Here is a 16,506-nt window from a genome sequence, read left to right as displayed (position 1 = left end):
GTCGCTGTTTAACATGGTATCAGAGCGGGTCACTCTCCAGTCGCACCTCCAATTTGTCGTGGGCTCGAGTTGGGTGCCACTTTGTCATGGGCCCATAATGGGTGTCATTATCATGTCATCGGAGAGTTTCCGATTGGATGGTCACCAAGTGTCGTTGGTTACTGGACCTTGGTTTATTTCGTCCTAATATGTGGGATGTTAATCTGTCACGTGCAGACCTAAAAATTAGGTTGCATGTGAGGGAACGTGTTGGAGAGGAGAGATCCCACATCTAAGAAGTAACAAAGAAAATAAAGCTTATAAATGGGTGGATAATACCTAATTGTACCGAGGCCTTTTGTGATTAAAACCCAACACCTGTGAGGTGGCTAAGTTGGAACAATATCAGTACAGTTGGTCCACGGGCCACGCTTGTTGTTGTTTAACACAAAGGGATATCGCTAAAGTGACCAACATTAACAATAACATCCGCCACAGAGTTAGTCTCACGAAAAACATTTTTTAAGCTAATTGAATCAAAACTAGTTGCACTGTGTGTAGCTTGTTCTTGAGTCAAAAGAGATTTGCTTTACTTTTTGAGGCAGTGAATAAGATTGCTCTATTGGTGTATTGAAATTCTTAGGCATCTTAGCGGTGTTTGGCTGTTTGCCAATACATCAATGCAAATGCAACAACATTCTAACTATTGGATTCAAGGAGTTGTTACCGCCGTCAAAATTTATATAACCTTTAGTTTTCGCATATAGTTCGTATTTCCAATTTTTCGAGGTAGAGATATATCATTCACATACCATTGTAATTTCAGTCGATATTTTGGAAATTTCCACGATATATCGCGATATTTCGATATTTTAGATATATCCGCGATATAATCACTCTTTCCGCCACGTGTCACCACCAGAAATGAGTTTGAGGGGAATCGAACCAGTGGTCATTCATTTGCAAGCAACGATGTGTAGCCAACTATACCAAATATAGTTATTGTTATATATGGCTATTTTTAATATATATTGCATTTTATGTTTCAAATAAAATTCAAATAAAACCTAACTTGTTGTTGAGGTGAATCGAACCATGTTCATCTCAATAGAAAATAAATCACTTAGCCAACTCTACTAAGTCAATTTGTGTTATATTTTGACACTTTATAATATATATTATATGTGTAATAAATTTGATAAACAAAGAAAATTGGTTATATGTCCAATCCCAACTAACTTTATCACATTATTTACCTACAATTCAATTTTTAACTACTTTTCAAATTAAAACTTTATGACACTATAAATACATTAGGATGTTAGTCCTTGGTTGCACAATTGCATCACTACTCAACTCTATTCTATTTCAAGTTCTAAATATATTAGCATCAAATTCCAAATATATTAGTGAGTAAAGTTTTGTTGATATTCTCTTTTCTTCATTGTTGGTAAGTATATTAATATTATTAAGTTCTAATTTGTACCTCATAGATCCTCTATGTGGTTCTAAATTACTTATCTAGTTTCATATTTAATGTATTATATGTATATAAGGCGTGATGACCTAGCTTCCCTTTGGGTTCCCAGCCATTAAAAAAATTAAAAGTAAATTTTTAATAATTTTCGACGATTGTTTTATCTTAAATTACTATAACTCATTATAGACTAATAGTTATATAATAATTTTTTATGAAATATTGTAGATAATTGATCAAATAAACATCTTTCAAAATTTCATTCAAAATTTCTATATTTTTATTTAAATTTCTATCAATTTATTCAATTATTTTTTAAAATCGATATTTCTTCAATATTTCCCTCAATATTTCTAAGTTTTAGAATGTCGATATTTCAATTCTGGTCGATATTTTAGTCCTCGCGTATTCCAGAATCATTCATTCTTTGCCTTTGCTTTAAAGTCTCTAAAAACCAATTGAAGTTCCAAGGCCATAGCTAGAAAGCAGAGCATGGAAAACAACAAGGAAGAACAAGTAGAACCAGTCGTGGGAACTACTCATCGCCGTCCGATCCCAGTCTCCGCTGATCCAATGCATCACGAACTTCGTCTCCATGGATCTCATGGCCAACACTCTCTTATCCGCCGGAGCATCACCGGCCATGCTCCACACCCTCGAAGAAATCCCCGACTTCACCCCTCATGTCCACGCGCTCTGCCTCAACGTCGGCACACTCTCCGCCGCCTGGCTACCGGCCATGAAGCTCGCCGCCCAAGTCGCCCGCCAGTCCGGCAAGCCTTGGGTTCTCGACCCCGTCGCCGCCGGCGCTTCCGGTTTCCGGTTGAAAGCTTGTTTGGAACTCGTCGAGCTCAAGCCCACTGTCATACGAGGAAATGCTTCCGAGATTATCTCCCTCGCCAACGCCACCGTGGGACCCACCAAGGTAGTTAGGACTTTTTTTTTTTTTTAAAAGCTTCCTTGTACTTTTGATACTTGAAACTAAGGAAACCTGTGTTCTGTACTATGTTGCTTGAATTTTCTGGTACTTTGGATTAAGGTAGTTGGTTCAAGGTTGTTACTTTACTTAGTTTCATTCAGTTTATGCATTAGAAACCTTAGTGGACATAGATTAATGTTTGTGGGGCTATGAAAGATTATAACTTTTAGTTTCGTTTATAGGGTGTAGACAGTTCCCATGAGTCCAGCGATGCAGTGGAATCGGCCAAGTCATTGGCTCGGTCCAGTGGCGCCGTAGTTGCAGTTTCCGGAGCTGTGGACTTTGTCACAGATGGGGAGAGAGTTGTTGGTGCTCACAATGGGGTTGCCATGATGACAAAGATTACGGCAACAGGGTGTTCTGTCACTGCTCTTGTTGCTGCCTTTGTTGCTGTTGATCAGACACATGTTCTGGAAGCTACGGCTGCGGCATTGTCCCTGTTTGGGATTGCGGGAGAGATGGGAATGGAGAAGGCTAATGGTCCAGCAACATTGCGGATTCACTTGATAGATTCACTCCACGGACTGGATGAAGCTTGTGTGCTTTCTCGTGTTAGAATCACCAGCTTGTCGTGAAGAATGAGGAGCTCTTTACGTGGTTTGTATATTGCCTATAGATTTGCGTTTTTTTTCTCTGTGAGTTTTCGTATAGTGAGCCATTGCATGAATGATGAATAAATAGACTGTACTTTGTTCATTGTCCTGATACTATTTAGTGGCAATAAGTAAATATTGATTATATAGCACTTCATTTAATTGAGCATTATATTATTTTATGATAATTTCTTTATGAAAATTATCCCTACACCTCAAGTTTTGCATAAATGGGCTTCATTTTCCCTTATTGGATTGAAGAAAGGTAGTTCTCTTAAAGAAGGTTCCCTGAAGAAATATGTCTGTGGTTGTTGAAATCTTGTACTTGTGATGTAATACACATAGATGATGCTGTTGTTCCCTTTAAAATATAAAAAGTCAGTGCCTCGTTAGTAAGGAGCTCCCTTTTTTTTAAATATAAATAAGGAGCTGGTTAGGCCTTTATGATTGTCATTTCATTTTGCAAATGTAGAACAATAAGGTGTGAATGCTTATATCAGACTTCATCTTAAGGCATTTTACAGTGAATGTTTGTTGGTAGCAGCCTAACATGCTTACTAGTATGATGGATTGAATAGGTGTTGTACACTTGCCATGGTACGTGTGTGGTGTATCTATTGGTTCTGTGACATTAGTCTGATTATAATTAGCTGATTAGTTTAACTTTTTTTCAGTGATTACTTTATTTGAGACCTTCATTAGTATTGAGGGAAAATTATCAAGTTATTTATTTTAGCTTAGCATGTGATACTTCTACATATCTTACTATCCTGTGGTTCTGGTTGGTGGTTCTACACCTTTCTTATTTGCATTGTGCAGTTATGTTGCATGTATTGATGTGACATTTAGTATGATCATGATAGGAGTTTTTAGTTCGATTCAGTTAGGCGTCACCATATTTGAGCACAACACTTTAAATACATTAGAGAGAATTACAACTGTGATAGAACTCCAAACATGTAGCCAATGCAGCACACTGTAAAAATCAAAATAGACAGAGTTCTCAATAGTTCAAGTGCACAGTAACCCTCAGCAACGTTTCTGCACCATCTGTTGCATGTTGGCCTGGAGGAATCAGGGGTCGCAACTCTGCGATTCCATTTGCATTCTTAAACTTACCTGTGCCACCAGTCACGGACAACTGTGACATGGTACTTCCAATCTTGTACACCCCGAAGAAGTTGAGGTTGTCATTGTATTCCCCTCCTTCCATCATAGCTGTAAAGGCCATCAGCTGTCGTGATCCGTCTGCAGAACTTGCAATATAAATTCCTTGAGCTTTACCAAGTGTTTGTGATCCCAAATCGGGGCTCGAGGTCAGTATATCGTCTATGACAGTGATTGTCCCAAATCCCAGTCCCAATCCATCTGCTGCTAGCTGGGTTGCGATGCCATTCTGATTATGATCATTAGGGTTTCCTGCAAAAGCCGTACCAGATAGGCCAGTTCCTAGTGGGAGACCTGTGGCGCCATTTACAGTTGGAATGGCTCCATTAGCATTTGGGACAGCCACCCCATCACTTGGAACAGTGAATCCTATTGGCTTGGCGAAGGGGACTTGACTACTGTAGATGCTACCGAGCAAGCCTGTGATCGGCCTAGCTGTAGGGATACTGCCGCCAAGAATGTCGTGCATGTACAATTCAAGAACCGGTTCTTTGCCGTCTGCTGCGGGATTAACTGATAATGTTGTGTGCACATTCGCAAGTAGCAGTATAAGGAAAAGAGATGAAATTGTCTGCTTGAACATCTTGAAAGATCAATACAGGAGACTTGAGAATTGAACACTGAAGCTTCTTGCTGAATATGCTTCTTGGTAACGGCCATTTGCCCTTGATATAGAGGAAATTGGCACATGGAGTGGTTGAGTGGACTCAAGTTCAGGAGGTCAAGTTGTTAGTTCTGTATTATATGCAACAGTTGTTTGAGTTCTGGTTTAGGTGAATTAGGTATTGGTCACATATAGTGATGATATATAAAAGTGGGTTTGTTCCATGGCTGGTTCCAGGTGACATTCTCTGTCATCTCGGTATCCAGTTTGTTATATTTTCATTAATTTGGTGTCAAAACAAACGAAATCGTATGCCCTGAAGTGCTAGAAGTCTATAACTCATATTATCGCCAATAATGTGACATTAGTCATCTGTAGGTCAGCAGAAGAGATCAAAAGCCAATTTGAAAGGCTGGAACCCTTCAAGTCGAAGCCCTCCAATATTCATGTCGATAGATGAAGCAATTAGCAAAAACCTCCCACGTAACTAGAGCCACACTCCTCTGCGTGACAAATAATATGTCGCAAATGAATCTCATAATTTTATAAATAATATTGTATGCATTTGTCCACGATTTGTTTTTTCAAAAAAATTGTCACGAAAAAATCATATTCGTAACGCATAAGAATCTTATGAATCACATTTGCCCGTTGCCACACATTTGTCCACAAACTTTCTTTTTATGGAGTAGAAGCAGTTGTAGTTTCTGTAGTTTCTACCTCCTGATCTGTTGTTCCACCATGAAGCTATTGGTCCCAAACACAACTCACAAGCAATATCTCTAGCTAGCACAATCTGTAATGTCTCTTGTTTAATTTTCTCTAGAGGCTACTGGTATAGTGGTACGACATTCAAACTTCTTGATCAGCATATTCTTTATGTACTGATCTTCCCACTAGAGATTTCTTTATGAGCATTATACCCAAGTACTGGACTTATGGACTCGGATAATTCACAAGTCTTGATCAATGATCATCTCCATGTTTAAGAATTAGGACGTACAGTGATCAACAAACAGTTTGTCGAGAATTTTATCCAACAGGTTGATAGTGAAATCCAACTTTAGTTTTCTTTCATCACATCGAGCATTGTTTGTCTCCTCTTTTGTATAATATTGTATCAGCAATTCAGCACACACACGAGATTAGCTACTGAATTGCCACCTTTTGCATGTCATACCGAAGTTATTGGTTGGATTTTCTTTTCCTCGCTTGATCTGTATTACTTTGTCATAGACTCGTAGCAAAATTATCTACTGAAATGAGAAATAAGAAACCACTATGAAAAAATGAGAACTTGAAATATATTGGAAGGAAGGTTACATCAACATTGTTTACACTTCAAAATAAGACTCTTGGCGTAGAATTTTTACACCGTTCCAATACTCATCAATAGCTTAGATGCACAATGATCCTCAGGAGAGTTTCTGCACCATCAGTAACATGTTGACCAGGAGGTATTAGTGACCTCACCTCAGCAAAACCACTAGCACTCTTGAACTTTCCAGTTCCTCCAGTCACAGACAAATGTGACATTGAGCTTCCAATCTTAAAAACTCCATAGAAATTGATACTGTCACCATATTCACCTCCTTCAATCATAGCAGTGAATGCCATCATCTGTGTTGACCCATCTGCTGAACTTGCAACATAAACTCCTTGTGCTTTACCAATAGTCTGTGACCCTAGCTCAGGTGCTGTGGTGAGAATGTCATCAATGACGGTGATGGTGCCGAACCCCAGGCTCAGACCATCGGGGCCTAACTGGGTCTGAGCCTGCCCGATGGGCTTTCCGGAGAACGTTGTGCCCGACAAGCCTGTTCCAAGGGGGATCCCATTTATGCCATTGACAGTAGGGAGTGCACCATTGGCATTGGGGATGGAGACACCACCTTGTGGTGGAAGGAACCCTATTGGCTTTGCAAAGGGAACTTGACCTCCATAGATGTTGCCTAGCAGACCAGTTATTGGCCTAGCTGTTGGGTTGCTGCCCCCTAGAATGTCATGCATGTACATCTCAAGAATTGGTTCATTTCCACTGGCCCTGACAGGGTCAACTGCTGCATTCACCAGTAGTGCATGGAATGAGGTAACTAGAATAGAGAACAAAATGGGATAGACTGATGATAATTGCTTGACCATCTTGAACTTGAAGATTGTATCTGTTAATAGGGTTTGAGGATTTGAAGAGTGAAGTGTTTTGGTGTGCGTTTCAATTGGATAAGGGATCCTGGTTTTATATAGAGAGACTATAAGAAAAGGGAGTTGTTATGAAGTGAGAATGGGTATCATTCTGTTTTGGGAAATTGTAGTCATCTAATTACTCTTGCATGCAAAATGGTTGGGGCTGATGTGCATGGGATTGACTGAACGACTACTTTGACTAAAAGTTTTTAGTTAAAATAATGAAATTCTTGATCAACTTCAAATCTGATACTCTTAAAGTAGTGCTGTTTTTGCAAACAAGTGGAAAATAAAATAAGTATTAGCTAGGTTTACCATCACTCCATCAGTGTATTGGGTACAACCAAACCAACTTCTATAACTAATGAAAGAAAAATGAACTTCTTTTGTTTCATTAGCCACTTGACCTGATAGTCAACCAATTATTTCAAATTCTATGTCAGATTTATTTCGATAATGCAGGTTTCCATGTCTAAAATGTGAATCCAACTAAGCTGCATACATTAGAGAATAATAACAATGGTAGTATGTAATACTCCTAGTATCTCAGTTTTATTTATGAATGCTCAAAGAATATAGATACAAAAGAGTAATGTTAACAATGAATTGAATAAGGTAATATATGCAGCACTGTCCATAATTCAATCATGGCACATTTGAGCTATCAACCTCCTGAACAGGTTCTTCATGATCCATAACTTTGGACTGCCTCACAATAGGAGAAAACAATGTCCATGTTATAAAAACAGTGATATATTGCATATATAATTTAATAAGTCGAATTATAAATAATTATAAATCAGAAACGAAGAACACGAAAAGAAATTCAACCAAAATACCGAACGATTGGTGATAGAAGAACTAGTCGAGACGTGTGTGATACCACACTGTCCTTAAGACGTTTACGCCTCCTCTACCGGTGCAAGGATGCTTAGCGCTTATCTCCCAGGATATAACGACTAAACGATTCTAGGAAGTTGCATTACTAACTAGAACCTTCAACGAACTCGAAAGGTACCTCTTTCTATCACCAGAGAAAAGCTAAGAATTTTGAGAGTGGGAGAAGATTGTGTTTTGAATGGGATAATGTTACAATGAAAGGATAGTGGCTATTTATACTGTGAGGATTTGCAATCAGCAATTAATAAGATGGCTGTTATAGAAATCAAAAGATCATAACATATATGAGTTACATATGTTACAAACATTGATTTCAATTCTGTTATAATTCTTCATAACACAATAACTCAGTTGTTACAAAAGAAGAATTTGAACAGTCAAGAGAATTTGAAAAGTCAAAACCGAATTTTCGGAAATGCAAAAAGAATCTGCGTTCCGACCCTCAATTCGGTGTTGCATTCGTGTCCGCAGGTCGCACGGGTTTCCCTTGTGACCTAGGATTTGCACCCTTGCGCATGCACAAGAGGGTATAAAGAGACTTACACACTTTACAATCCATACATAATGGATTCTATATAAAGTCTTTTCAACACTTCTCTTTTCCAATGTGGGACAAATACATTTCCCTCATTCTAAGTAGCCATCTTTGAGTGACAATTTCTTATTCACCCACAACCAAATTACACAAACAAACATATGATCTTGTAGCCCTCATTATGGAGAACTCAAATCTATGTTCATCTTTGATTAATTATAAGTTTAACTTAATTTAATTAATCAATTAAAATTTGGTTTTAAATGGTTTTTCCAACCATTTTCCAACAGTCCATACCGCACAAAAGTTGCTTGAAGTCAAATTTCCTTGCTGAAGTTATACTATTTGGTTTACCAGTTTGGCTGAAATGATAACTTGTTCAACCGAAAATTTATATTCAAGACAAGCTAGGTACTTACGATATATCGAGGCTGCAAACCATTCATTGACAATCGTTACCCATATACTAGCCCAGCCAACATCAATGCTCCACCTGATTGTTTTGGAAAGTTATGTACAATGACCGAAATGAAGTGGAAGTTTTTAGACAAGGAGATCTAAAATTCTGAATAACTAAAACATAGTAATTCGATTACTTCTGAGCTGAGTTATTTGAGATTCCAACTGATGAATAGCATCGCAAAATACATGGCCCCCAAGGAAAATACTAGGTGAAAGAATCCGAATTTGTAAGGGATATCATCTTCATGTTGAACTTCAGTGTGCAGAAACTGCAGTTCATAGGAAGAATTTTTTTAGTATTTGTTACAATACAGAATCAAAATCCAGTGTTATCTTTTATCATTTAGCATAAAACATCCTTGAAAGTTTTAGGTACACTCTCTTGTCTACAAGTAGTATCTTTTTTTTTGTTCTTATCTTTGTTTTGGGTCTAACAATACTGCAAAATCACCACCCAAGCTAAACTAAACTAAGTATATATTAACTTGGTGAATGCACATTTTGTTTTTTAGTAGGTCAATGGATTTTAAGAACTGAATTTAGTTGCTTCTGTCCCATTTGATAACAACCAAATGAAGTTAGAATTTCCTTGAACATAATGATAGTCACCTGAAATGATTGCGAATCAACACCAGTCGAAAAAGTTGCCATGACAATGGCACATATTGCTATTAGGAAGCCCTGCAAGTAAGGGGATATTAACACAGCATACTAGACAGATTAGGTGCATGCTATTCTTCAGTACAAGACTCAACCTTGACAGCTTAACTACTCCTCTTGATAACTGGATACTAACTTATCCATGCAGTTCTTAATTTTATAAACAGAATGAATTATGCAAATAGTAGGTTTTACTCAACTTATTATTGTGGGTTTTGCATTATGAGATTAGTATACACTTTCAATTCAAAAGTATACGCTAATCAATGTGGTCATATTAGAATAACGAACAGAAATATAGAACAGCATTCTTACTAGGATGGTAGTCCAATCATTATTTCCATTCCCTTGTTTTTGTGGGTTGCATTCCTCATTGGCAGGTTCACTGAAAGCCAAGGGTTTAAAGTTGAAAACAATATAGCATCACAGCGTTTCATGTTGCTATGCAAATGCTGAATTGCATAAAGTTTTGTAACTGATCGAAGGCCATATACAAACAAATGTTCTCAACTCATTTCATCATTTAGAAACTAAGTTACTCACAATATCTGATATCCTGAATGTACTTTTGTTTTGATTATTTTTACAGTTAGTGCAACTAAAATATCAAACAGCAAACCATTTTGCTTAAGTCAATCTCTAAAGACCTTTTTATCATAAATGAACTTGAAAATCATCTGGATTTAAAAACAAACTAGCAACATCCGAAAAATATATATCTCGACAGTATAATAGATGCAATATACATAGGTGAGAGGAGTGAAGAACAGACATGTATCCCATACAACGCTTAGCAGAATCAGGACCGGCAGTTATATACATATAGAGTAGTTGACATTTGGCCTAAATTACGTACTAACCTTCTGATAGCAGACCAACACGGGAAAACAATGTATGAAGCCATGATTTACCTGCATTATTTATACAACTTTATAAGAGGCATGAAGGCGAGAGGAACAATTGCAATCATCTCAATATGTAAATTACAATGCATCAGACAGCTTTCTGAGAAGAGATACTATAACGTGGGTGTAATTACTAGCTAGTAATGAACCTTGGAGTGTAGGGATACATACATCACTATGATAAGCAGAACAGCAATCCATATGATGAAGAAGATATTGAGAGCACATGAGGATTTCATTGCAAATGACCAAGTACATAAGTGCAATTCCACACATCGATGCGATGTAAAACAATGTAGACATGAACAATCCAAGGGAGCAGCTGTGGAGAATATAAGAGAAGATATATTAAAGCAATTACGAAGGGAAGAAATAAAAATGTATCAAGTCTCAAGAAAAGTTATCTCATTCAATAGTAGAAAGTAAAATCTCAGAACTTACTCACCAAGACAATGAAATTTAATTTGAGAATATTACCAACAGTTATCTATGAGTTAAAGTTTAACAAGAAATTAGAAACTGGATCCTTAATTGCTTTGGGGCCGGGGCGCCTAAATAGAGACGGGTAAGGAGCATCAGGCTTCACAACATGCTAAATAATTCACATGAGGTCATTCAAAATGGTTTATGAGTAGTAATCCTAATTATTTGAAAGTCACTTGTTTCTGAGTTGCAGTAGATATGGTGGACCTGATTCTTCTATTTATATAACTAGTAAACTGATAATATATATGAACTAATGACAGATTTCCAGTTAAATAGAAGTTAGACCTCTGCTTCTTTTGCTTGTCGGGCATCCGATACTTATTCCACCATCTAATAAACTGGATCACACTTATAAGTTGGAGAACGAGAAAGATCCTGTCATGAGAAGAAAGGGCCAGATGTGATCAATCAAAGTGATCTGAATTCTGAAAACTGAAAGGAAATAAACTGCTAGCTTATGATCTAGAAACATGTTCTGCTATGGAATTATGCATGACTGCACCATCTCAATTAGGTAATGAAACAATATGTAACATAAATATGGAGGGTTGGGCAGTAGAAATAGTGTGTCGAAAATGCAACAATTTGTTCCTATAGTTTTTCTCTTGTATATTTTTCAGCCAATCATTAAAGGTATTCCAACTCCAAAATCAATATCCAAATACAATATGGATTTGACTCTGGTTAATTTACATTTCTAGTCCTGTCTGAAATCATAGAAATAGTTTTGGACGTCCTCCTTCGAATTATTTCCCAGGTAAACATGCATCTATAATGCAAACCAGAACAACAAATACAGCAAATTTAAAATTACACATTGCTTGGATGTCCTCCATGCTACAAGAAAGCACTAAACATGGTCTTGTCCAGCCTAGCAAACAGTTCATGCAAGTGTAGACATGTAATAACATTAGACACAGATTCTGAAGTTACCCTACACCGACACGAGCAAATTCACCTGCCAATATAGGAATCACCAGGTTAACTTTGAAACCATTTCCAAGTAATAACAAAACAAAGATGAATAAACAGAGGTAGAAAATTGGTCTTCAATCTTCAACATCAACATACAGCATGCCAAGTTTCCTTCTCAAGTGATATATGCATGATCAGAGATGATAAGAGATAAAAGAGAACCTCTTAGATTAACGTACCATATATATGAATATAGTTAGAAGGACAGAAGAGCGGATCATCATCGATACAAGCCATTCGAACAGCTTGAATCCCCACCACCCAGAATGCCAGGCATTGGTAGCTTTATATAGTTTTCTTGCTTTACATGTTGTCAGAAACATTAGAAAGAAAAATATCTGAATCCAATGTTAAGGATATCAGTTCTTATCATCTGTAGCCATTACAAGTATCAAGTATATAATTTTATTGAGGAGCATCGAGCAATGCAAGTAAAAAAGATACAAAGCATCCTAAACTCACACGCAGAACTCCTTGTGTATGAAAACAATCACTTCCATCGTGTCCACAAGATCTCAAATCTGCAAAAGAAATCTAAGATGAAGGAGACAATTACCATCATTATATGTAGCTTTTCGGTCTCAATCGTGTGGAAATTTGTCACTCTTAGTATCTACAAGGTGTCAATTTTCAAAAAACATATTTGTGGGATTTAACATAGAAATATTAATTATCACCCATAAATGAAACTGATTTTAAGAGTCTAAGACATAGGGGATATTGGCATTAGAATTTAGTCACGGTATTGGAATTAGGAGCTTGTGTTCTACATAACATTTGACCAAAATGAAGCAAGAAATTCACATCTTTTGGGAAGAGGGCTAGAGGACAACAGTTACGTACAGTGGTGAAGAACTCAGAATTGCTAAGGTAAGTTACTTGATTCTATTCATCCCATCTTTACATATTTATACAGAGAGATTTACAATTTAGATCCATAGGTTTTGCTATCAACATAATGACAGAATCAATTACAAATCAATCTACAATCTCTATTGCACAATTGCAGCTATGTCAAGATAGATTAGGAAATAGAGTAGGAAGACTGATCTGATTGTGCTGCTTGAGAATATCAGCCCTGATTTGTTGTTGTGTTGACATTGGATAAACTGAGATGGCTAACAAGTGGAGCTCAGGTAACACCCTCTGCCCATAGTCACGAACAAACCAAGCACAAAGATTTGTTATTAAGAAGATTATGCCATATACATAACGGGCTCATAGAGCCTTTTTCCTTTCTACCAAGTGATTAGATCTCCTTTGCTCCAATGATACGGGTATTTCTTCCCAAATAATAATCGCACCCGCATGTTCAAGTTCAACTAGTTCATCAGAATGTTAACCATATCAATTCAAGCTCTGCTGATCCGGAATTGAATGCAGCAAATCAAGCTCAAATCAAGGATGATTCCAGTATTTCCTAATCTATATAATCACCTCTCTGTAATAGCTAGTATCATGCAGTAGATTGATCCAATAATTATGTATATTCCAAAACTACATGATCTAAATTGTTCCTTTCTCTGTATAAATTGTGTAAGACTTGTGAATGGAAATCAATCAAGTTTACCTCTCCATTCTGAAATCTTTCATGGTATCCAAAGCCATAGTCTAAATGACGCCTTGCTTATCAATCCCTCCTCTCCCTTCCCAAATGGCTGATGCTCCCATCCCTCCTCCATCCCCAGCCAGTTCTACCACTACTAATCCTCCACCCTCACTAGCCACTCACACCACCACAAACACTACCATCTCCAACTTCCTCACAATCCGCCTTGATCGTACCAACTATGCTTTGTGGCTCGCCCAAATGACCCCTCTCCTTCGTAGTCGCAATCTTATGAGCTATGTTGAAGGCACAAAACCCTGCCCACCTGCTTTCCTCCGTGATGTTTTCGGTCAAATGATTGACCAAGTCAATCCACTTTATGAGGAGTGGATTACAACTGACCAGATGATCCTCGGCTGGATCAATGGCTCTCTCACACCCTCAGTTTTGGCGACTGTCTCTCGATCTGGGTCCTCCCACTCTACCTGGACATCTCTTGCCCGCCGATATGCCTCTCAAAATCACAATCGCATCCTTCAATTGCGTAGCCGCCTCCTCCGAATCACTCGTGGGGATCGTTCTATCTCTAATTATCTTGATAAGGTGAATGAGGTTGCTGACACTTTAGCCTTTACTGGTCATCCAATTGATGAAGTCGATCTCATCTCTATCATTATGAACAACGTTTGGCCGTTGTATGAGAACATTGTCAGCTCAGCCCAAGCTCATGATACTCCCATCACCTATGATGCCCTTGAAGCCTTGCTTCTCAATGCTGAAAGCCGGACGCATGATCATAACCAAGCTGAATTGGATGCGCCTCCCACTGCACTGGTTACTCAAATGCAGCGCACCTCCATTGGTGGATCTCGGGGACGTGGTAACAACCCCTCTCGGGGCCGGCCAAATTAAGTCTCTCGGCCTTCATTCTCTGGCCCCTCCACTTATGCTCGTGGTTCTAGCTCCCGTCCCCAATCCCGTGGAGCTTCCATTCTTGGTCTAGCACCAGATAAGAGCACAAAGTGTGACGTTCTTAATGCGTTTATACCATATTTTTACTCTTTGTTACCTCTTATTTAGTATGTTTTAGTTTCTTTTGTATAAATAAGTGTTTAGGTAGAGCTTATATTAATTATGAGTTAATTGATGATGAAATCGTGCTAAGTGTTAAGAATCCTTGTTGAGATATGATTCCTTGTTCGAGTAGGATTCATCCTTTCCTACTTTTTTGTTTCTAACGTACTTATTCTTATTAGGAAATACAAATCCATGTTAGAGAATAAAAGCAATCCTAGTTCCACAAGGAAAGAGAAGAAGATATGCACTTAAAAGCCCAATCCATGCAAGAATCAAAATGCTGTCAAGATTCGTAATCCAACTTCGATGGGCTCCCCTGAACAGCTATGATCGAATTAGAAGACGTACCATATATGGATAGAAAGCTGTGTGAGTCTAGTTTCTGTAGGAATTGGAATCAAATCAATATCTTATTCCTACATGGAGATATGACCGAATCATTACTCGGAGGTCCAGTGAACTCGGCAGAATTATCTCAGCCATTGATTTGCTTTTGATCCAAGGGCTGTGAGGGAAAGTTGAGACCTTGTTTCTCCTATGTATAGAGGCATGGATATATATTAGAATCACCATAAATTCCTGTACTAAAGAATGTCAAAGAATGCATGCAGCAAATTAATGAGAAGAGGTAAGAAAGTCAAAGAAGGCATGCACCAAATTAATGAGAAGATGTAAGAAAATTCAAATAAGGCTACAACAATTAAGACTCTTTCTGCCTCCCTAATTCAAATAAAGAAATTTATGCAAAAGAAATCAACATTAAAGGAGGAAGAAGATATGCAATTAATGTCCAATCCTTATAGAATTCAGAATTCTGACAGTGCATATCATCCAACTTTGACGGCTCCCCTGGACAACTCACAACGATTCAGAAAATGCATGATATATGGATGAAAAGCTATGAGAGTTTATTTTCAAATGCCGTTGAAATCAGCTCAATATCTATTTTCTAGAGAAAGTTATGGCCAGAGCAAGGCACAAATGTTAGATCTGCCGAATTGAGAAAATCTAGGAAACCTCAACCAATTTGGTTTCAACTTTGTGGACTTTGTGGCCAGCCTCCTTTGAGTTTCTTCCTCTATATATAGCACCTCATTTTCATAGAAAATCATCATCAACCTTGCTTACAAGACTAGCCAAAGCTCTGCCTTAAACACTACTCATCATTCTCAAAGTCATTCAAGCCGAACACACCATCTTCCTTTCATTCCATTCGATCCAAAGCGCTACGTCTAGGATTGTCATTCAAGTTGAAGCAGTGCTGCCTTGTTTTGATACCGCTAAGGAGATTTACAATGTGTAACTCGTTACTTCTTCACTTATGTTTTCGGTTTGTATTCTTTTTATGATGTTGTGTTTCTGTTTTTGGCTAGTTCCGAATTTGTGGAATACTCATATGTAGTTTACGATTTTGCAAGATGTTATAAAATAGTTCTGATTTTGTTTTCTATGATTTTTATGTAGATGTCGTGAGTTTATAATTCAATGATTTAATGATTCTCTTTCTTGTGCGTTAACTATATGTGATTCAAGGCGCTAAGTTAGTTTTGCATATAAGATTCTTAAGTGTTTTTGTTAACTTGTTAAAGTAAGTGACATGCTTGACTTGTTAGTAATCACTAGGAATTAACCATGATCCGTTGTTATTTAAGATGCGCTAAGTAATTAGATAAGATATGAATCAATGAAGTGGTAAGATTGAGAATGACATGTTATCTTGTAATTTCTAAGTACTAAGATAGGATTACCAGGCCATGTTTCAAGTTAGGGATGCGCTAAGTAACCTAGTTCGGCATTAGGTTATTGTTTGTTCACTCAATACTTGTCCGCTAAGGCTCGGTGTTTGCATAGGATGAGATTGTGATTTTGAAGCTACATGTGACATTTTGTTTGGTGATGTTTATGTGTTGGTTAGTTGATCACATGTATATATTAGTTTAAGATTTATTTTTATGTTCTTGATCCGATCTTATA

General features: G+C 37.6%; 3 protein-coding genes and 1 pseudogene across 3 annotated transcripts; 1 reads left to right on the top strand and 3 right to left on the bottom strand.

Annotated features, from left to right (window-relative positions):
- Positions 1-1,909: 1,909 nt before the first annotated feature.
- On the top strand, positions 1,910-3,168 carry LOC126791563 (hydroxyethylthiazole kinase). Its single transcript, XM_050518029.1, is given in 3 exon segments — positions 1,910-1,977; positions 1,979-2,381; positions 2,618-3,168. Coding segments are annotated over 3 exon segments (825 nt in total). The 5' UTR covers positions 1,910-1,948; the 3' UTR covers positions 3,011-3,168.
- A 766-nt stretch (positions 3,169-3,934) lies between these two features.
- On the bottom strand, positions 3,935-4,848 carry LOC126791602 (dirigent protein 18-like). Its single transcript, XM_050518080.1, has one exon. The coding sequence runs from the start codon at positions 4,776-4,778 to the stop codon at positions 4,032-4,034; it is 747 nt and encodes a 248-aa protein (XP_050374037.1). The 5' UTR covers positions 4,779-4,848; the 3' UTR covers positions 3,935-4,031.
- A 1,240-nt stretch (positions 4,849-6,088) lies between these two features.
- On the bottom strand, positions 6,089-6,989 carry LOC126791660 (dirigent protein 18-like). Its single transcript, XM_050518135.1, has one exon. It carries the CDS (start codon positions 6,939-6,941, stop codon positions 6,189-6,191), a length of 753 nt encoding a protein of 250 aa, XP_050374092.1. The 5' UTR covers positions 6,942-6,989; the 3' UTR covers positions 6,089-6,188.
- A 639-nt stretch (positions 6,990-7,628) lies between these two features.
- On the bottom strand, positions 7,629-13,244 carry LOC126792038 (uncharacterized; annotated as a pseudogene).
- Positions 13,245-16,506: the final 3,262 nt, after the last annotated feature.

Source organism: Argentina anserina, chromosome 4 (assembly GCF_933775445.1).
Source record: "Argentina anserina chromosome 4, drPotAnse1.1, whole genome shotgun sequence".
NCBI lineage: Eukaryota > Viridiplantae > Streptophyta > Magnoliopsida > Rosales > Rosaceae > Argentina > Argentina anserina.
This window is presented reverse-complemented; position numbering and strand designations above follow the sequence as displayed.